This window comes from Gadus chalcogrammus, chromosome 13 (genome assembly GCF_026213295.1).
Source record: "Gadus chalcogrammus isolate NIFS_2021 chromosome 13, NIFS_Gcha_1.0, whole genome shotgun sequence".
NCBI classification, from domain to species: Eukaryota; Metazoa; Chordata; class Actinopteri; order Gadiformes; family Gadidae; genus Gadus; species Gadus chalcogrammus.
In genome coordinates, this window is record NC_079424.1 from 13,946,116 (window position 1) to 13,967,706 (window position 21,591).

The following is a 21,591-nucleotide window of genomic DNA, read 5'->3' on the forward strand; positions in this document are numbered from 1 at the left end:
GGATATGACAAAGCAACAAACATGGATTCAGTTTCCATGCAGTCCAATAAAAAATTAGCTTGTAACTTGTAACTAAAGAGAAAAGATGTGATTGTTTGACTGGTTACAGATTATCTGAATCACATCTGATTCTCTGTAGTGGTTTTCAAAGGTTGGGTTGTAACCCATTGGTGGACTAGATATTTCTTCAGAAGTATACGGAAATTTGTGCCACTTGCAGTATCTTTGAAATGGCACAATGGTATTTTTTATGGTTCCAGCCATCCAGACAGAAAACATCAGTTCACCATGAATACAGTGGAAGCATAATGAGTTCATTTTTGACCTGTGATGCAATTTTTTTACTTTTACATATTGAGTAAGCTATATATGAGATATGTTGATGATCTCAGTGTGTACTATATGGAACGTTTTGGAACCTCGGCCAGCAGTGGCTTGTCACAAATGATCTAGCTCCAGGAGTAGGTCATTTATTTCCTTCGGTTGATTTAGTCATTTGAGTTGTTTTCATGTTGTCTTACAGTGTGTTCATTTTAAAAATGTCAAAGTATTATTCCATCAGCTGCCGTTAAAGCTCAGAATGTTTTGTGGTCTATCAGTTATGTTTATCTAAGGGTGAATACATCCAAAGTGTTTTGCTAGATGCTTTCCCCTTTAAGGAATATGAGTGAGGAATATAACATTGAAAATGGTCTCTGAACCAAATAATTGAACGTTAAATTCGATCATTTGAATTGAACGTTATAATGATGGGTGGGTTTTAGCCTAAAACCCACACATCATTTTAAAGTGGTCCAATCTAGAACCTTTAGGTTGTCGTAATCTATGGACTTTGTCTTTTTGAAATAGTGGTCCAATGGACTATGGGTACTCTCAATATTTATTTGTCTTATTTTGTTTATCAGAGTAATAATTATCTTTTGTAGGTTTTCCGAAAAATATACCATGTGATCTTTTGGGTAAGGCAGTTTTATTTTGTGCTTAAATTATATGCCGTAATTTTTTTCAAGCAATTTTTTCCAATCAATAAGCCAAACAAGTATTTAGTTGGAAGATTATTTTCTCTCACTATCATGGCTGAACAATAAATAGGCCATACCATGTTTAATGCACTTCTCAAAAGTGCCCGTAAGGCTGGTCTTCTGGGGGTTGTATGATGGACAGTAAGTAAGGCTTATCTCAGTCCAGTGGATTTTAGAGGGTCACTGTTTTTAAAGTCTTGGCAATTGTGCTCTTGTTTGTTCCTTAGCTCTCTTTTGTTTCCTGGCTTCTCCGTCCGTCGTGCTGCTTATTTTCTATGTTTGTTGGTGTTGTTATCATTGGTTATCATTTCGATTTCACTCATGTCCCAACAACTATGATGTGATGAGAAATTAAAATGTGTCTCCAATTGATCTGCACGTCCTCTTTTCTATCTCCTAGGCAGGGTGGATACAGGGCCATTTCTGACCAACTGGGGCCCCTAACCCACATCCTACTTGGGGCGGGGGGCACCTCCTGCCCTGAAACACTCAACATATAAACCTCTTTCTCAATTTTCATAAATTCTCAACTGAATAAAAAGGCTTCTGAGGAGTGACCATATTAAGTCTGCAGTTGAAAATTTGACTTAATTTAAACATATTATATTACAAGCAAATGTGTTTGCACAGTTTCACATAATTTGGTCATAACACAAATGGTCAAAGAAATGGGCTAAACCTTCATCCCGCTCTAAAAAAAATTATATGGTCCACCTGGTTGATTGAAATGCTGGATAGATTATTAATGTTAATAGTATTTTGTGTAGGGCTCAGTTGTCTGCACAATCAATTGTTTTGGGATTTAGCTGATGACAATATTGGCTTTTGAACTTCTACTGTCCAGGGTTCAGTTGAGGTGAGGCAGAGGTGAGAGTTTTCCTGTGTGAGACTTTTATTTTAGGTTGTTATTCCAACCATAAACAGTTGGTCAGAGGCAAAAAGGGACAAAGGTGTTAAGTTTTGATATCTTATGCAGAAATAAATAGGCAGAGACCTGCAGGCACCTGGAAGACAGACAGAATGCAGACCAACAGATAGAGAAAGATAGATAGACCAAGAAATACATATCCTGAAGACTCTAATTACTAAATGGTTGGTTTTAGATTTATTTTTCGCGGTAGAAGTTCCATTTAATTAAGTATGTAAATGTTTAAATTGGCCAACTATTTTTAGAAATCTAGAAATGAATGCCAACAAACATCCAAACATATTTTCTGTCAATCAAACCATGTTGATTCTAAATTCTAAACTACAGCCGTCTCTTGAGTTGAGTTGAGTTGACCACATACTGGCCACATACTGGATTCTGGAGTAAAAGTTGTTATGGTGGAGACCTGGTAAGCATGGCCAATCTTTGACATTGTAATTGGCGTGTGACATTCACCACATGCTGGATTTTGGAGTAAAAGTTACTATTGTGAAGACTGTTAGAATCTCCAATCTTTGACATTGTAAACGGTGTGTTTCATTCACAGCTTGCTTCCTCCTGTGACCGGAGGGAGCGGAGAAGGTGGATGAGGTGCAGCACTTTGTGGAACTGCTGAAGTGATTGCTGCAGCGGTTTGCCGGCCTGCACATTGCACCGCAGGATGTTATGGACTACCCCTTCATCATCACTGCTCGTCATTGCAACGCTGAGCAGCACCAGCCAGAAAGTCTCTGTGCAAAGACACGTTTAAATACACAATGATGGATGAAACACGTCATGGAAAGATTAGAAGCAGTTCAGCTTCTCATCATCACCAACACGTTTCGTCTCTTTGGTAACACAACACAGATTGACAAAACAAATAAATATATTAAAGTGTCCCTTTAAATAACAAGAGAATAGAGAATAGTTCATTCAGAAAAAACTCAAACTTTATTTTCTCAAGTGACTGCATTTTGCTTCCATACTGCATTAATGGACCATTAGTAATTTGTAAAAGGTTAAGTCCATTGGGTTGATTTGTATTGGGCTAACACTAACCTGAGTGTAAATAAAAACATTTAACAATGCGCTTATTCCGAAACAAAGCAAGGTTTATTTCAGGGTGAGGCACAAACACTGCAAGTCCATTCACGCCTCGAAATGTCATAATTAATACACTTTTCATGATGCAGGGTTTTTAAAACATGCATGCCTATTAGGATGACACCCTAAACATTCTCTTTAACTTAAAGGTCCCATGGCATGCTAATTTATGGATGCTTTAATATAGATATTGGTGGGCCCCTAAAACAGTATTTGAAGACGTTCCCGAAATTCAGCCGTGTTGCTGAATTACAGCCACTACGAGCCAGACGCACATTGAGCTTTCATGGAGGGTCATGGAGGAGGGTGGAGGTGTGGCCCTGAGCAGCTTGCGGCCACGGTACCATGCAATCTGTTTGTTGTCCGCGATTGTTGAGCGCGATTGTCTCCCGCCGGAGCCTCGTTGCCGAGGGACCACCGCCTCGGGAGCGGGCAGCGGGCAGTGCATAGGCACCACCGCCTCCAGCAGCGGGCAGCGCCGAGGCGGTGGTCCCTCGGCAGCGGGCAGTGGGAAGCGGGGCTCATGCAGAAGACAATCGCGGGCAACAATCCCTTTCTCCTCCATGTAATGGTTCATGTACTTCCTTCTCAACCATGGCTGAGATAACCCCCACTACGAGTTTCGTTTTGTTGCGCGTCTGAGCTTCGTATTTTCAAAGGCTTTTCGTATTTTCTAGCTACTGGGGGAGCATAGGTAGGCTAGGGAAAACCTCAGAAGTGAAATGTTCATGCCATGGGCTCTTTAAGGGTTCATTTAAACTTGGCTTTATGTGGCTTGGCTGCCGCTAGATGGCAGTGTATGGATTTTTCAATTGTTCCTTTGTGAATAAATATATAGCGCATTGTAACCACAAGGTGGCAGCATTGATACATTGTATATTTTGCTAACGTCAACGGTTGAATGATGAGTCTTGATGAGTGATGAGGGTGAGACAAATCAATATTTTTGTTTCCACCATGCCAACTCAACCGACTTCTTTTTTGCATGTGTGTGCGTTCTTTTTTTTTGCAGAGGGTGCATTGGCACAGCATGCTGGAAAGCTAACAGGCCAATGTATCTTAATTCTAAAATATTATTTTGTAGGCTATGGATGAGAGAATATATATAATGTATAGTTAAAAACCACAAAATGGATATCTGTATTTTATTTAAAATAATACATCCTGTGCATGAGATGGACACATATTACATGAACAATTCATAGAGCGACGGAACTTGACATCTCAAGCTACTCTGAACAGCGCAGCGGCAGAGCGATTCACATTGACGTCCCTCGCTACCCAGCTTGAGGGCGCAGAGCGGCTGAACTAGACATCTTGCTCTTTAACTGCACAGCGCAGAGCGATCCAACTGGACATCCAACTGGACATCTCGGGCAACTTGAAAGCGCGGAGCCGTGGGTCCAAATGTTTTCCAATAACTTGAATAGTGTATTGATTAGTCTACAAATGGCAGCTATACTGATCGAGGGCGCATGGAGAGTTTTAGGTGGGGCACATAAAGGGAACCGGTAGTGGGGCGTCTGGGGGTCCTTCTCCTAAAAACATTTCAGCCTCTATTAAAACACATTTTCTTGGCTTAATACCCAACCTCACACAGGGAAATATCATGGATATAATTATTTATCATCATTTTTGAGATCTCATGACTTTTTTTTTATGAACTTTGAGATTCCCAATGCAGTGCACATGAACGGTCGCTGTCGGGCACACTCATAAGGGTGAGCGTCATCACTGACGAGGCGTCTCGTTATCACCAGGCCCATCAACGCGCCTTTATTGTGCACTCATAAATTGTATTAGGGGGGGGGGGGGGACCACTTTGTTCATCATGTCCAATAATACTGGGATGGATCGATGGTTGTGGACGGGTCACTCCAAGGGTGGAAGCCAACTGGGAGGTGTCTGTGTTGTGGGTAAGGGGATGTAACGAGGTACTTTGATAAGGAAATCGTGCATAAAGGTTAGAAAATGCCAGAGAGAACGAGGGAGAAGAGTGAGTGGAAGAGAGATTTTGCCACATACACACACACACACACACACACACACACACGCACACGCACACACACACACACACACACACACACATACACACACACACACACACACACACACACACACACACACACACACACACACACATAGAGACACACAGACACAGACACATACACACACAAACACACACACACAAAAACACACACGCGCACACACACACGTGTGCTGTGCAACCAAACAGCTGAGTTAGCAAAATAGTATAAACATCAAGGGAGAAGTATAGGAAGATTTGCAGAAGTTTGGCTGGATTAAATGCTGAGTGCAGCATTGCAGGCAAGTAGAAGTTAGAACTCAACTGTCATTCTGTTACAGTTTTTTCCTATCGTTTTCGGTCATGTACCCATACTATGGTCACTTTTCCCCATCACTTAACACAGTGGGCTTTAGAGACACACACCTCTGCATATCTGTTAACCTTTGGTGCAAATTGCACTACAACAACCACACCACAAACAATGCTGCCATAACTTAACACATGTTTCCTCTCAGAACACTATGACCTAAAAAACACTAACATCTTGAAGCATTGCCAATTGCATATATAAAATGTTGCTCTGTCCTCCAGTTTGGCATAGATTTCCTGTAGTGTTGCATTGAAAAAAAGAGAAAAAACACAGACAAACACTTCTTTGGACTACAGTAATAAAGTTTGAAATATTACAGTATGACAATCCAAGCCAAGTATCTGCTGACAGTGTTCATATGTCGGTTTACCTCCCACAAAAGATGTCACAATTGAGTGTGGTAAATGTACTGTAATTGTAAATACAGTAAATACTGTAAGTGTTTTATGTGAAACTGAGAATAACAATTTTCAGTTTTTGTAATGCAAATTACATACAGTAAGTACGTTATATATGATCCAGAAACAAATCACAAACACAACAGTTTTTTTCACTGTGCTTTACTTTTTGGAGATTTTGTCACAGTGCAAGTGTTACACAAAACAGAAAATACATTACAAAGTCAAAAAATGTGTTCTAACAAAAAATGCAATGCACAAAACCTGCACATACTGTATATTACAGTAGCCCAACAGTGGCGCAGAATTGGGCTAATCCCTCCTATCCTCTGCATTTGGCCACAAATTTTCATCTTCGTCGCAACGTAAAATAAAATAAATAAACTATAAACTAAATATTTTTTCTTATTCAAACATGTAACTTCATTTGTCTGTCCAAATGCAGCATCTTTCCATCTACAGTGATCTAAATTACTGTTAGGTTTTGAACAGAAAGTTCACTGTTTTGAACAGAGTATCTAAACATTGGTAAAATATGCTGTAGTTCCACAGCGTTTTGCCGGTAGTGAACATTGACTGGGGCAGATATCCATGACATTTGGAAGAAGGCGTCATTGCCAGCATTTGTATCTTAGCATAGGGGCAAGTAACCACAGTTTGGTTCACATGGTCTACTGGTATGCTCACTGTGTGAAGTGTTTAGGAAATGTGAACATGGTTTAGGTAAATTGCCTAAAACGATAGGAAAAAACTGTAATCTCAAGGACAGATGCTCTCGAAAAGTAGAGAGCAGAGCAAGCTAACCAGTAGCTAACTATTGGCTCTAGCAAGCAGACCCGTAGCTGATCAACTTCTCTGGCTTGTCCCTCTCTGGCATGTCTCCACCTTTTGAGCATTCAACCAACCAGAATTTAGGAAAATTCTGGTTGGTTAATGGTTAATGAAAATGTTGGATTATTTTATTTTATAATTTGGGGAAAAGGGGGAGGATTTTGACACGAGTTCTCAGCCCAAGGCTTTGAATGACATGAAAGGGGGGGGGGGGTATTTTTAATATTTTGGTGGGCATTGGCCACCCTTGCCCATGCCTACTTTTGGGCCCTGCTGGGTGGTCACATCACATGTTCCCTCTGCGACCCCCTGATTTCCAGGAGCGTTTTGCCCATGAAACATCCCAATATAGCTTGTTTTGTACGGTTTCACTTATTTAGTTTAATTCGGGTTAGCATCCTGCAGTGAGAACACACAGTGTCAGGGACGTGCACAGGGGGGTTGCTCAGGTTGCTTGGGCAACTGCCCATATGCCCTCCTCGACTCACGTTGCCCTTCCGAGAAAAAAAAAAAAAAGATTTTTTTTTTTTTTTATCATTTAATGGATGCAGAATTTCATGTAGGCCAAGATAAAAAAAATCGCCACTCGAAACATTTCATAAAGTAAGCGTAGCCTCATTCAATTCCGTTCGGGCACTGAGAGTGAAAGGCAGTAGGGGGAGGGCAAACTCTGCCGCGCGGCAACATTCGCTTTGGCCGCCTCCCCTCTGCCGCCCTTCCCTCATTGAAATTAATGGAGGCGGCGAGTTGCCGCGCGGCGTGTGAAACGTAGCTGCAGCGCTGCACGCGACCGGAACACCGGCACCTGTGAGACGACTGCCTTGATGTTGTCGGAAAAGGTGAATTTGAGATGTATAACAAACAAACAATCATCATCACGTTTTATGAAATGAATTACAATCTTCATAAATCCAGGCTCAGTTTGCCACGTAACGTTTAGCCTAAATAATCAGACAGCTAGCTAGCTTGCAGACAAGCAGCCCGTTATCACTATAGTCTACACTTTTTTTTTGGTAGGCAAACTAAGCTACATGTCTGCTGATAGTTAGTTTCTAACATTTCGTTTTAACAAGAAGAATAAATGATGGAAGTAATGCATCACATGAATTCTTTCATTCAAAATGGTTCATGCCTAAATCTTATCACTATTTTGGGTATTGTTTGTTATTGTTTAGTGAAGCCGAAATGCCCAGTGAAAAGAGGAGGATTCAGGAGAGAGAGAGAGACAACTAAAGGAGGCAGCAAAGAGGAGCACATCACTACAGGGTTGGCCACGAAAAAGCCAAACAGCAGGTGGGACAGAGACTTTGCATAGTGATAAAAAATGATACTGTGTAGGCTAATTGATAGATTTAACCAGACTCATATTTTTGCCTACTAATGGCAATTTTTCATAATTACATTACATTTAAGATGAGGAGCAGCGACAAGCCTCCAGACACTCGGAAAATGTGGACCAGGAGGAGGCACATAGGGCAGGTAGGCCTAAGTGCTGATCACCATATATGAGAGGACCATGCTAGAAAGTACAGGGTTAAAGAGCTGCATGGGGGGGGGGGGGTGCCCTTTTTTCAGGTCAGAGCAACTGCCCCTCAAAATCCCTGTGCACGTCCCTGCACAGTGTACTAATGGAGCATACACTGGAGGTTTATTAAGGGAAATAAACCCCTTCAGGGGTATTCAATACTTCTTTTAATAATTATTTATATTGTGATCATACATTATCCTGCTTATGACACAGCTAACTATTAAATAAATCATTTTCTGACACAACACATAAAGTATTTTATTGATTCAATTTTCTAGTGTTTGTTAGATTCCACCGTTGGATATGACGTCCATAGCAACAGTCTGTTATTCATAGCAGAGGTCTGCTACACAGAAATAACAGACCGCTGAATGCCATTATTGACTAATCAGAATCGAGGATTTAACAAAGCCTTGGATAATTTCTTGTAAACCACACCTTGTCACCCTTACCTGATCCAACCTGTCTCTAAAACACAGCAAGACAATGCATCTATTGAAGGCCATTTCCTGTGGACAAAGTCTCAATAACAGTATTAGCCTCCCGTGACACAACACATTTAAAATTGAACGTAAAGCAGCCTCCCATTACAGTTCAGGTTTCAATGAGTGCTTATGTCCTAGTAACAGTTGTTGTTCAAAACACACACAATGTGGGCTGAGGTGGGGCAAGGTATTAATACCTGCATGTGACTGTTTGTGTTATGATACAGCATTAACTTAATACGACAGACCGTTAATTCACACTGAAGAACACCAACACTAGAATAACGATCAGGGTTTTACTGCCTGTTCTTTCTGCTCAATTGGCGTCTGAATTCCCTTTCTGGGATCTATTATTCAGTATTATTATCAAATGATTATTGATGATATAGTTTAATCTAATTGATAAAAATAATTGAATAACCAAACAGGAAGGGTTGTGTCTGGGATGATGGATGGCCAACAGTTGGTGCCTCGGTCCACGGCCCCGTTCTGCTGTGTGGTCCAGACAGAGACACACTTCCTCAGCCCCCCTCGGCCGCTCAGACAGCTGAAGGGAAGTGAGCCCATGCATGGAGCTGGGCAGCTGCCCCCCGAGGTCACGCTTTGGGCCCACATCTCATTCCAAAGCCGCTGGAATCCTCCCATTTACCAGTTTACCGGTTTACCACTGCAGGATGAGCGCTGGCATTCACCCATCCAAACACGAAATGCACCGATCCATACACGTTCATAAGCTCCAATTCATGCTAACTGCCACATTCACCTAGTCATCCACACGTCCACATTCACCTAGTCATCCACACGTCCACATTCACCTAGTCATCCACACATCCACATTCACCTAGTCATCCACACATCCACTGTCACCTTTTTATCCGCATTCACCTAGTCATCCACACATCCACAGTCACCTATTCATCCACACATCCACATTCACCTTTCCATCCACACATCCACATTCACCTTTCCATCCACACATCCACAGTCACCTTTCCATCCACACATCCACATTCACCTTTCCATCCACACATCCACATTCACCTATTGATGCTCTCCCGTGTTCCCCTCCCTGCCTTTTATCCTCTGGCACTCTTTCCTTTTGTCTCTTGAACGTAATGGCTTGGCTTTTGTTTATCTGATTCATACATTGGCTCTAAACAGTTGCATTTTCGCCCTTAATGTCTATGTCTCTCTGTCTGCAAACAATACTAGCCACAGAAAAATGCAGACACACACGCAGGCAGACAAACACGCACACACGACACTCTCTCATCCATCGGGGTGCATCAGCAACATCAGGTTTGTTTTTGACTCCAGCTGAATTTGTAGAGAGGCCTATTCATCTTTTTACACCAACTTAAATTTCAATTTCATTTAGGGCATTTAGCAGACGCTTTTATCCAAAGCGTCTTACGTCAGTTAATACACACACACCAACTTGATAGACAAATAAGGTGGATATAGTGAAAAATAAAGGCTATTGATAGACATTGTTTCCCATAGTTTCGAAATAAACCCTAGTCCTGTCCAATGGGCCTCTTCCTTCCTCTGCTGGCTAACTATTGCATCCGGGTCACAAAACAAAAGCCTCCAACTCAGGTGTTTCCTTTCTGGGCACAATGTGTTCTTGAATCTTATTACGGGTCCTGGTGGTTTAGATATAACTACTGGTGGCTACATTTCACGAGACGTGGACTGTATCAGACAAATCCCCTCTACGGCCTGGTAAAATTGCATGTTTGATTGCACATTTATTAATATATATAGACTATAATGTTTTTCTTACTGTGTTGTTGTTCACTTAAAAATATGGAAAATAACTATCCTCCTTAATGCTCACTTATAGCCTCGGCGCAAACCACGATATGCAATATAGCTTATAGCTGCAGATTTCATTTAGAATGACAGGTCTATCAAGTATGCATTGCTTTTTGAAATTATTCCTACAGACTAATCCGGAGTCACATGATGTTGCTCCGGTCGAATGCTCAGGAAGGCAATTTCATAATCAAGCAGAAAACGAGTAAAAAAAAAAGTCAACAGCAATATTTATTATGTTTATTCGTGGCGAATAAATATATGCATCTCCAGCTCGTCACAGTTTGAACAGGGCAGAGGATATGGGGAAAGGCACGCTGATTGGTGGAGATCGGACGGGCAACGTAAGCGCTCGTCTTGAATGAGAGAGAGAGAGAGAAAACAGGCTCACTGCAATAGGCTATATTATAGTAAGAAGAGACCACTCAGAGAAGCGGACGGATTCAGGCCCCACTGCCTCATCGCATCTAATGGTACCTCCTTGGCATTTTCTGGAGTAAACAATTTGGAAGAGGCGACAGCGCGTCAGTGTTCACTGCAGGATTCGCGTCTGGACAAAAACGCGCACATTCCAGAGCGGAATTTGGTTTTCCAAATTGATTTACTCCATCCAAAATGATGATGTTTTTGTTTTCTGTATCATAGTTTTAAAGCTCAAAGATAAGTATTTTGAGCATGTTTGAAGAGCGATTAGATACGCGTTTTGATTGATTATTTTTTAAAACATCTGAAAATGGAACAACAGCTCTCCAAACCCGAACGCAAAAACATGGACGCGTGTCTGAGACGTCTGAAGCAAGAGCTGGTAGGTTTTCATGTTGTTTCTTATGTTCCGATCGTATAATCAAATCTGCTCTTTATTGTTTTTGCGACTGCCTTGTTTTTTTCCGGTAGGCTATTGATGCACATTTCCGAACAGACGCGCACATCGTTATACAGAAACAATTCAAACCCATCCAATGTAGACATGCATGCAGGTGGGATACGTTGTGTTCCGTGTAAAATGTCAGGTTAAAGGGCAACATTAAATTGGTAAGAGTAGGCTGTGCTGTTGTAGAGATGTTTGTACTACCATTACTCTATGTAACAGAGTTGTGGCATGTGTACACTTGCCCCCCTCCTCCCTCACATGTGGGGCAGATGTTAATTTATACCTACCTTAAGACAATAATCTCCCAAAACAACAAATGTGCCAATACAAAACAATATGCAATGTTAATTTTTTCTAAATACCTATGGGTAATCAAATGCTTAAATCCTTATAAAAGTACCACAGTTTCTCTCTTTGAAAGTAAAACAATAAAGCATTCCACCCAAATCTTACAGCATCAATATTGCATCTTAGACTGTGTACACCCGATTTCAAATGGGTCTCAACTGCCACAGACTTCTGTTGGACTCCACTTCAAAGCAAACTGTGTTTCTCTTCCTGGCTACGGCGCCCACAGTAAAACAGCTAGCGCTAGCTTTGGCTGAATGACTGGTGGTAACGCGATCAGCACTGTGTCCCTCCATGCTACGCTCCAAATCAGCCAGGAGCAGGTCTGACAACTGCCACAGAGTGTGATGTGGTGCAGAAGACCACATGCTAGAAGCAGCACTTGTTATGTTTTACTTGGAGTTGCCATATCAGTTTGGAGGTACAACAGTCAGAGTGTCAGCTGAGGTCTGGGGACCCAACAGGATGAACCCATGCAAGCGGATGCAGAAGGGGATCAGACACTCTCCCCCTCTGATCACAACCATGTGGTACACAAGCTGCTGCCGTGTCTTCCTCATATGAAGACCCAGGGAGGTCTCGGCCAAGGTCCACCTCCCTTTTATTGTTCACTTGACTTGTCTCCAGAGTTCACTCAAGAGTACTCAACAGGCAGCCTCTGCAACAGAGAGACTTCAAACATGAGCAGATATCAATGCATAGAGGGTGTTAAAGTATTTGAATCATTTCTGAAATGTAATCACCAAAAGTGGAAATGGACATTTCACTTTCAGCATTGGAGATGTTTGAGCCTGGCCTCACTGACATCAAAGAGGCCAGTAAAATGGGATATTCTAAGTTTTCCTTTAATCTGTTATGTATAAAACATGATAAGCATTATAAACTGCACTGGGACATACGTCATACAAGTACTACTGCTGCTATTACTACTACTATTATATTATAATCTTATGATAATGACCTCTCAAAACAAAGTGGCAATGTGCTAAAAGAGGCAATTAAAACTGAACCCGTGGGAGCAGCGTTCTGCTTTCCGAACCTGTGAGCACTGCAGTGTCGGGGGTCAGGAGGGGTCAGTCTGTGTGGGGTAATAACAGGTCATGCTGAGCATTTGACCTCTGACCCGACCCAGTGTAAAAGCCTCATTCTGGCGATATCTGAGCTGTGCTTCTGACACAGAATGACTACTCTTGACGAGATAGGCTTTCAGAATCTGCCATGTATTCTGTGTTTGATAAAAAAACGTTATAAGCATATCTTTTTTGGCCTGGAATCTTGAATTTCAACTTCGAGTGGCCCTTATTACGACACGCCAGAGGGACATCTCTAGGGAATATCAGTGCCTCGAGACAGTTTTCATCTTCATGATGAGTCACCATTCATACCACAAGAAAAGGGGTTTGTCAAAAGGAACAGATAAGCCTTCTCTTTCCCGGCTGGGTCACTAAGGACCCCCCATACTCACACACACACGCACACACACACACACACACACACACACACACACACACACACACACACATACCCTTGAGATGTCGTGTGTGCATTCACTATTAACGCTCAGGATCGTGTCCCTCCCAAAAAGTCGACAACCGTTGGATGTGGGAGCCGACGTGACTAATCCCACTGGCACGCGCTCTTTCTTCTTTTTGGGTACACCTGAACCCATTTCAAACGGAACCGTGACTCTGGAATCCAACACCCAACACCGGGGTTGATGGGGTGGATGGGGTTTGGATGGAGGGATTTTGAGTGGCATGGTGGGGGAAGGCGAGGCAACGTTGGAAAGGGCGACGTGTCTGACAGGTTTTGTGTGCGATACCGTACGGGCTGTTTTTATTCCTTAATATCTTCCGGGCTTATGGAAAAGAAAAGAAAAATGTTTCAGGCACAAAGCCTGTGGATCGGATTACGATGCACCTCGCCCGTTTTCATGCTTGCCTTTCAGGCTCCCATTCTGCAGCCCTTCCTTCCTCCGGGCTAAAATTGGCCCCGGCTCTTAATCGCGGCTATCAAGCACTGTGTTGTATGAAAATTGTGTCTGAGATAACCTTTTAAAGGTCAACATGTTAGTCCCCATTTAAACATGCATGACTCGTTTTGACATAATTCTTGAGGAATCATGAACAGACATGTGCCATTGTACTTTTGTTTAGTCTATAATTAAACCAAATTGACTTGCTACTTTGGTGTCACCATAATCATGTTCATGTCACATAGTAGTAACAGTAGTTAGTATGTGAATGTATGTACATTTTGTCATTTTTCTTAAAACACAAGATTCCTCAGAGATTTGGCAGATTTACACATAAGTCTATCAAATGGAAACAACACATTTTTGTCAATGGCCAAGATGCCATAGTGGTACAAGATATAGAGACATAGAGGAAACCACAGGAAACGAGTAAAAAGGGGTTGATTAATGATTTCTCTTGAATGCATCTCATTATTGCTGTGGTGACAAGCAGCTCCGGGTCTGTGTTCTGCCAAACCTTAAGGATTACCAACGCCAACCGCACTCGCAGCCAATCTGTCTGTGTCATCACGTCAGGCTGTGATGAAGATGAGCGTGAGTCACGGTTGCATCCTGCCCATCACTGAACGTAATGTGCCAATGACGATGATATGGTCTCTGATCAAGGCTGCACTCATCCTCTTCTGTGCTCCGTTGAGGCAGCTCGCCATTAAGCCAACCCTGATCAGAGAATAACAGTGAGTGCTGGCCAGCAGCCTATAATCATTATTAAGTTATGAACACGTCAAGTTATGAGGAGAGTCATTCAAACGATCAAGTCCTCATTCCACTAAAGCCCATGTTACTGGTGGGGCAACGCATTAAACAGGCTGTCACCTGACATGGACTCTGCATGTTAACATAGCGTCGGATTCTCAAGCGTGGGTGCGAGTGTTCAAGAAGCACATTAGGACCACGCACTGCATCAGTCACTGGGCTGGTTGTGGGCCGGGGGTGCTCATTAAAGGGCTGTATATATGGAGAGTTGTTGAGCAGGCCTTCCACAGTCATGTGTTGGTTGTTGTTGTCTCATTAGCCCCGCGTGCAGCGGTCCAGAGCCACAGAGACCCTCTCTGTACCCCCGAGGACAGAGCCCCCTCCCCCCCTATTCCTGCCCTTGACCCTCACACAAACACACACACACACACAGACACACACACAGACACACACACACACACACACACACACACACACACACGTACAGACCACCATTGATCGTATCTTTTTTTATGATGGGCTGATGGGGGGTTAGTTATAGGCTGGCTGTTACCAACCGGCCGCTGCAGAACAGGAAGAGGTCTGATAACCTTGGCCCCTCTGCCCCCATAGCCAACACCCACCCTACCAACACACTGCTAATAAAACCGTGATCAACAACATGGCCTCGCTCCGAATCCCCTCATAAAGCGGGAGACTTGCTGGTTGTTTCAGGTCCTGCTGAACTGCCTTTTAAAGGGTCAACCGTTTGAAACACATTGAAAGCATTGCTTTCTCATAGTAAACCATCCTTTTTCCCATCTTTAACTCTTGTTTAAGCTCAGGCGTTTAAAGCCTGTCTTGCTAAAGCATGGTACTCAAGACAAAAAGGCTGATTCTAACCATAACGGACACAATGTAAAATATTGACTGTATTATTTATCGATATGATTGTAAAATGGGTACAAAAGCTCACATTTTCACTTAGTGTTTCTACAAGGTTTGACGAAACAGAGGAGTGACACCACCAATGAGCAGTGCCCTTTATCTTGCTAATGAGTCTAGTTCCAACACTAATGAAGGTCTGCCAGCTTTTGTTCCCAAATGTTGACGCTTTCAGTGTGTAATTGCCAATTATATCTGTCCTGTTGCCATCGCCATGTCAGTTAGTATAAGCAAGGGCCATCTGAGGGGTCCTCTATATAAATAACATTATTCAATCTCTTTCGTACATCAAAAGTGTATTTGCTTGGCTTAATGAGCCACCTCCATAAAATAGATTGCTTTGTGTTTGATTTGATGAGGCCCGAAAATACCACAAGAAAGAAAGAGTCTCTAATGCCTATTGCAAGATGGAGAGTTAGTCAATGTTTTCCTTACAGCGGTTCCCCACGATGGAAGCAAGGGTTTCCCTGTTTTAAACCAGGCCAGACTGTTTTTCCTTCATTTACCCTGAGTAAGACCTCCAGGGGCTTTGCTGTGGTCTGTCACAGCTGTATCCTGCACTTAATTAGGCCTGAGCTTGATGCACAGCGACTGAGAATGCAGGCGCAGCACCTCACACTCTGTGGTAAACTGTACCAACATCTGGGCCTAAACTCGGATCTGCCTTGGGGAAGCCAAGTTTCATGTTCAACGTTGTCGTTGCAGTAGCTAGCTGCCACAGGGGAACATTTAAAGGTTGGTCGATTTTGGTGACACAGTTTGCCTTGAGCTGGCAATGAGTATACAAGTTAATTATAAAGAATTTAAGAGTACATTCTTCAAATAGCTTTTGGCTTTACTATTTCCTTTTTTTGTCCTTTAGATTATGCTTTTATCCTACATGACTCGAGGTGATGAGTTCAGTAGGTGGGGTCAGGTATCGAGGACTGTGGACTTTGGGGTTCAAACCCAAAAGCCTTTATGTCACTGGGAAACACAAAAAACTCCTGCTAACCCGCTCTTTTGCTTTCTAGTGAATTGAGTGTTTCACAAAGCACTCAATTAATTATGAATCTTGCGTGTGAGACGGAGGTGAAGGACTCACAGTGTGCTCTTAGTAACCCAATGGCTTGCTGCAGTTTTACAAGGACAATGGTGAAGTGGCGTGTGGAAGTGGAGTGCTGGTGTTCCAGTCAGCAGGCACACACAGGTTTCGCCTGGTTTATGCATGTGATTGTGAACCACAGGAACTGTTCTCAGATTAGATTTCACTTAACAAATTTGAAAAATGTGCATTACCTTTTTCTAGCTGTCTAAAATATCGCCGGTATCTTAAATATCAGTATCAACACCACAACAAACACTTCATAAACCAAAAACGAGACGAGTCAAAAGATGCCAAAAATGCTAACATAACCCAACCACACCCACCGCAGTATCGTCGACTCATTGAACTTTGATGTGGCTGCACGGTTAAGTTAAGCAGGCAAAGGTAAACCATAATTATGCCCTCTCTGCCAGGGTACAGCCAATTATACATAATGAGGGCAGCAGTATGTGTAAGGCACCCCAGACATGAGCAAACCTGATGGGGCTAATTACACGCACCTCCACAGCCACTTTTAGGAGAGCTATGGCAAGGGGAACAAAGGGGCGCTTTTGTTTCTAGCGCATGCACTGATAGCCTCATTAGGAGATCTGAAGGGCTGTCAGTGATGCTTCACTGAACCTATACCTTTCCATATGGACCAGCGAGGGCTAAAACGCAATGCACACATCACACAATGGATGACAGCCTAACACTTGTACACTCACGCAACTGGTGCGATTTTAAATATTTATGTATTTCCTAAGAAAGCTTTATTTTTATACCGAGTCATGGTGTCAAAGTATTTGATGTTAATATTCCTCCTGTTTTTTATTTCTCTTGTCTCTCAGACGAACTCCATAATATCATATTTCTGAAGCCTCATATTTTTAATACCACGAATAAGTCTTTGCTACTGTAGACACAACAATATTGGGTGGGGGTTTTTCATTTTGAAAGAATTCAATACAAACCAAATGCTCCACTGTATGAAGGAGGTGGGGGGGGGGGGGGGCAGGGATCGCTTCTCACAGCTCTTAGAGAGCTGTGTTCTTTAGAGGTACTCTGTCAATCACATTTGTCTTACAGATATTGTTCCCACTAGGGATTTACCCCCCCCCCCCCCCCCCTTCCCACACAGACACAACCACAGCACATTCACTATCACTGCCGGGTGTTATTACACCAAATAACCCCTCTAAAGCCTCCCTCTCCCCCTCTCCCTCCCTCCCTCCCTCCCTCCCTCCCTCCATCTCCTCCCTTTCTTTTCCTCCTCCCATGTGTTCTTATGGTTTCATCTATAATTAAGTCCATCAACAATCCAATCTATGGTGGACATCTCAACATATGGCTGCATGATTCATATGTCCCCCGCCCACCCCCCCCCTTCTTAGCCCCTAACCCCGGATCCTCTCCAATCCGTCTGGCTACACCCCCACCATCCCCCCTCCCTCCCTAACGCACGGCTGTTGGCTGTTGGCTTGACTCTCACCATCACCCCCTCCGCCACCTTCCCCGTTACTCCACTCTTCCTCCCACATTGTCCTTCACGTTTCCGCCTGAGTGACCCCTGAACCCCACTGTTAGGGATTAAACAGTCTAGACGGCCAGTGCTGATTGGCTGTCGAGTACTCTGGGGTCCCCCCCCCCTCCGCATTAGAGGGAGGGACATAAAAAGAGACAGTAGGATCTGTCTGAAAGGTGAAAGGACAGGGATTGGGGTACAGTGAAAACCAAAACATTGACAATAGAGGATCAGACGGGGACTATATACACACACTGCTCTCTGCATTATTTGGACACTTTTTTGACCCACGCAAGGTAAGGTTATTTACATTCAGATCGTTTTGATAACCGGGACAATCAGGATGTGGTTTTAATAGGATCGGAGCTGTGGTAATGAGTCTTTAAGAAGTTGTCAGGGGGCTTGACACTGCCCTCTGATTTGTGTCATTTCGACAGGACTGAAATGACTCGATGCTTGGTGTTGACAATCCGATCAGCGTAGGCGCTTGACACTTTGATGGAGTGATTTGGATGTTGTTTAAAAATCGGCATCATCCTTGTAATCTTAACTTGGCTTCACCGGTTGAACAAATAATCCAGCGCATACGTTCAGACATTCTCCTGCTTGGTTGCACTTTTCATCTTCCCACAGATGTTTTTCTGCTCTCGGCCAAGATAACCTCATGAGACACGGCTTGAATACCATTTGTTTTTTTAAAGCAGTAACCGTCTTCCTATCTAATAAAATAATCGCCTACAGGGATTTCGTTTAACAAGTTAAGACACAGGTCAGAGCGTTGCCTCGGGGCCTCTTCCTGTCAGCCTCCAGGAGGAAACGGTTGGCTCCGGGGTCACATGACCAGATCCCAGCCAATGCCCAAAGAGATACGAGTGTTGGAGGAGTAGGTGGAGGAGGAGGAGAAGATGAATTAAAGAAAAGTGCAGGAGCGAGATAAGCAAGGGAAAGTGTAATCGCTGGAAAAAAAAGCTGGGAGGAAAGATAGCGAGAGAGCGAGTAAGTGAGTGAGCAGCAATGTGAGACACACAAAAAATATGTTATAGATAAGGGTTAAAGATAAGGCAAAATTAAAAGGGAGTTCCATAGAGGGAGATGGAAGCGTTCATACATGGTCTGACCTACAGCTGCCATGGACAGACTTGGATCCTCTCACATCTTAGGGGCAACATATGGGAGGCCTGGCCTGGCCTGTCATTCAAAACTAGGTCACATGACATGTAATTAAACCCAATCGTGTCGCGGCCTGGAAAGCACAAAAGATGTCAAAGCAGATTCAGCGTTGGCTTTCAGAGGGGAGACGAGGCTCACTGCTTACTCAGTCAGTCCGCTAATGGTGAACCCCCCCCCCCCACACACACACACACAAACACACACACACTTCCTTTTGCCTTCCTTTCCTTTTTTTTGCATTGATACATTGATTCATTCAAGTCTTTGGTCTTTGATACAGCAAGTCACTCTTGTGTAATTGGATTTGTCCTAGAGCCAAAATTCATGGTAGTGGGAGAGGGAGAGGGAGAAGGACGGAGATGAGGGGGAGAGAGAGAGAGAGAGAGAGCGAGAGAGAGAGAGAGAGAGAGAGAGAGAGAGAGAGAGAGAGAGAGGGAGAGAGAGAGAGAGAGAGAGAGAGAGAGAGAGAGAGAGGGGGGGGGGTGGAGAGAGAGAGAGAGAGTGAGAGAGAGGGAGAGAGGGAGAGATTGTCAAGTGTGGTGGATTAGATAGGACTTCAGATTCAGAGCCGTGCTCTTCTTTTCAATTAAAACTAATATAAAATGTCCCTCTGTTTTACTCTCCCTCTTTCTCCTCTTTTTTTCCACATCTTCTCATCACACTTATTGATGAGACCTGTTATTTAAACCTCTTCTTTCCTCTTTATTCCCATTGCTTCTCCTTCCTCCTGACTCTGTGATCTTGTCCCTGCAGGTGTCCATGAAAGAAGCGGGAGATGGCCTCCACGCTCAGATGAACTCCATGATGGGCGCCCTCCAGGAACTCAAACTCCTCCAGGTCCAGACCGCGTTAGAGAGCCTCGACATTTCAGGACGGCCCATTAACCGAGGCCCCCCGCCACCCACGTCCGCCCCTCCCGTCGCATCGTCAGCAGCCCAACCCCCCGTGGATGGGAACCCCGCCATCCCTTGTCGAAGCCCGACTCCGCCTGAGGAGGTCGGTCCTTTCCCCGGCCCGAGTCCCATGCTGAGTCCCAGGCCGTTGCCTGACAGCCGAGTCAGCAGCACCAGCCAGGGCGACGGGACGGGGAGCCGGGCCCCCCAGCGGAGCTCCGTCTCCTCCAGCTCCAGCCTGGGACGCAGCAGCAGCAGCGAGGGCACCGAGAGCCCCCAGAGAAGCCAAAGAAGCGAGCCCGAGGCGGTTCCCAGGAGGTGGTCGGGCTACACGGCCCCTCAGGTGGACTTCTGCGGCCCCACGGTGGGCAACCCTCCGCCGGAGCCCGTCCCCCACCCGTCGGCCCCCCGGCGCTCCCAGGCGCTGGACCTACCCGGCATCCTGTACAGCCTGTCCCGGGAGGGGCCCTCACTGGACAGCGACTACTCCCAGGACAGCATGGACGACTCCAGCGACTGGACCTCCTCGCTCATGAGCCAGCGGCGCAACCGGCAGCCCCTGGTGCTGGGGGACAACGTCTTCGCCGACCTGGTGGGCAACTGGCTGGACCTGCCCGAGCTGGAGAGGGGCGAGGAAGAGGCGGCGGCAGAGGAGGAGGAGGTGCTGGAGGAGATGAGGAAGAGGAGGGGCGAGAGGATCACGGACCGGTGGCCGGACCGGCCCGACAGCCCGGCCCACCCGCTCCGCCTCAGCAAGTCCCAGGAGATCTCCAAGAAGTTCTCGCTGACCACCAACATCTTCAAGAAGTTCCTGCGCAGCGTGCGGCCCGACCGGGACAAGCTGCTGAAGGAGCGGCCCGGCTGGGTGGCCCCGGAGCACCCGGAGGGAGACCTCTCCAAGAGGCCCAAGAAGGCGGCGCCCAAGAGCAACGCCAGGGGGAGCTTCTACCTGCCCTTCTGGGCCGCGGGACAGCTTCAGCAGCAGCAGCAGCAGCAGCAGGGCAAAGGCAGGCCTGGCCCTCAGGGGTCGGGCCTGGAGAAGGGTCAGTACCAGCCTCGACAGCAGCTCCACCAACAGCACCACCCGACCTTCTCGGGGATTTACTTGGACCGGAATACGGCAGAGAGCCGGTTGGAGAGGACGCAGCCCCTGTTTGACCACAACACAGCTGTGTGGGTCTGAGCGCGGTTCCAGAACTGAAGCCATGTGGCTACCAGACTGGCAACAGCAGCTGCTGCTGCCGTCGCGAGGACTTGGCCGCAGAAGAAGCAGAGACACTGACCCACATACAGACATTTTTTTCCTGGACTTGATTGAGAAAGGATGAACTTGACACACACACACACACACACAAACAGACACACACATTTCCAGTTTTGTCTGACAATCCTCAAACTTAAACCTCAATGTTGGTGGTGTGTGCATGCATGCATGTGTGTGTGTGTGTGTGTGTGTGTGTGTGTGTGTGTGTGTGTGTGTGTGTGTGTGTGTGTGTGTGTGTGTGTGTGTGTGTGTGTGTGTGTGTGTGTGTGTGTGTCTGTGTGTGTGTGTGTGTGTGTGTGCATGC

General features: G+C 44.8%; 1 protein-coding gene across 1 annotated transcript; it reads left to right on the forward strand.

Annotated features, from left to right (window-relative positions):
* The first annotated feature begins 10,948 nt into the window (after nt 1-10,948).
* Nucleotides 10,949-21,378, forward strand: inka2 (inka box actin regulator 2). Its single transcript, XM_056606622.1, has 2 exons — nt 10,949-11,300; nt 19,884-21,378. Exons 1-2 carry the CDS (start codon nt 11,229-11,231, stop codon nt 21,204-21,206), a joined length of 1,395 nt encoding a protein of 464 aa, XP_056462597.1. The 5' UTR covers nt 10,949-11,228; the 3' UTR covers nt 21,207-21,378.
* The last annotated feature ends 213 nt before the right edge of the window (nt 21,379-21,591 follow it).

Coding starts and splice junctions, on each gene's coding strand:
- inka2 (XM_056606622.1), top strand. CDS start 11,229: ATGGAACAACAGCTCTCCAAACCCGAACGCAAAAACATGGACGCGTGT. Junction 11,301..19,883: donor GACGTCTGAAGCAAGAGCTG/GTAGGTTTTCAT, acceptor TTGTCCCTGCAG/GTGTCCATGAAAGAAGCGGG.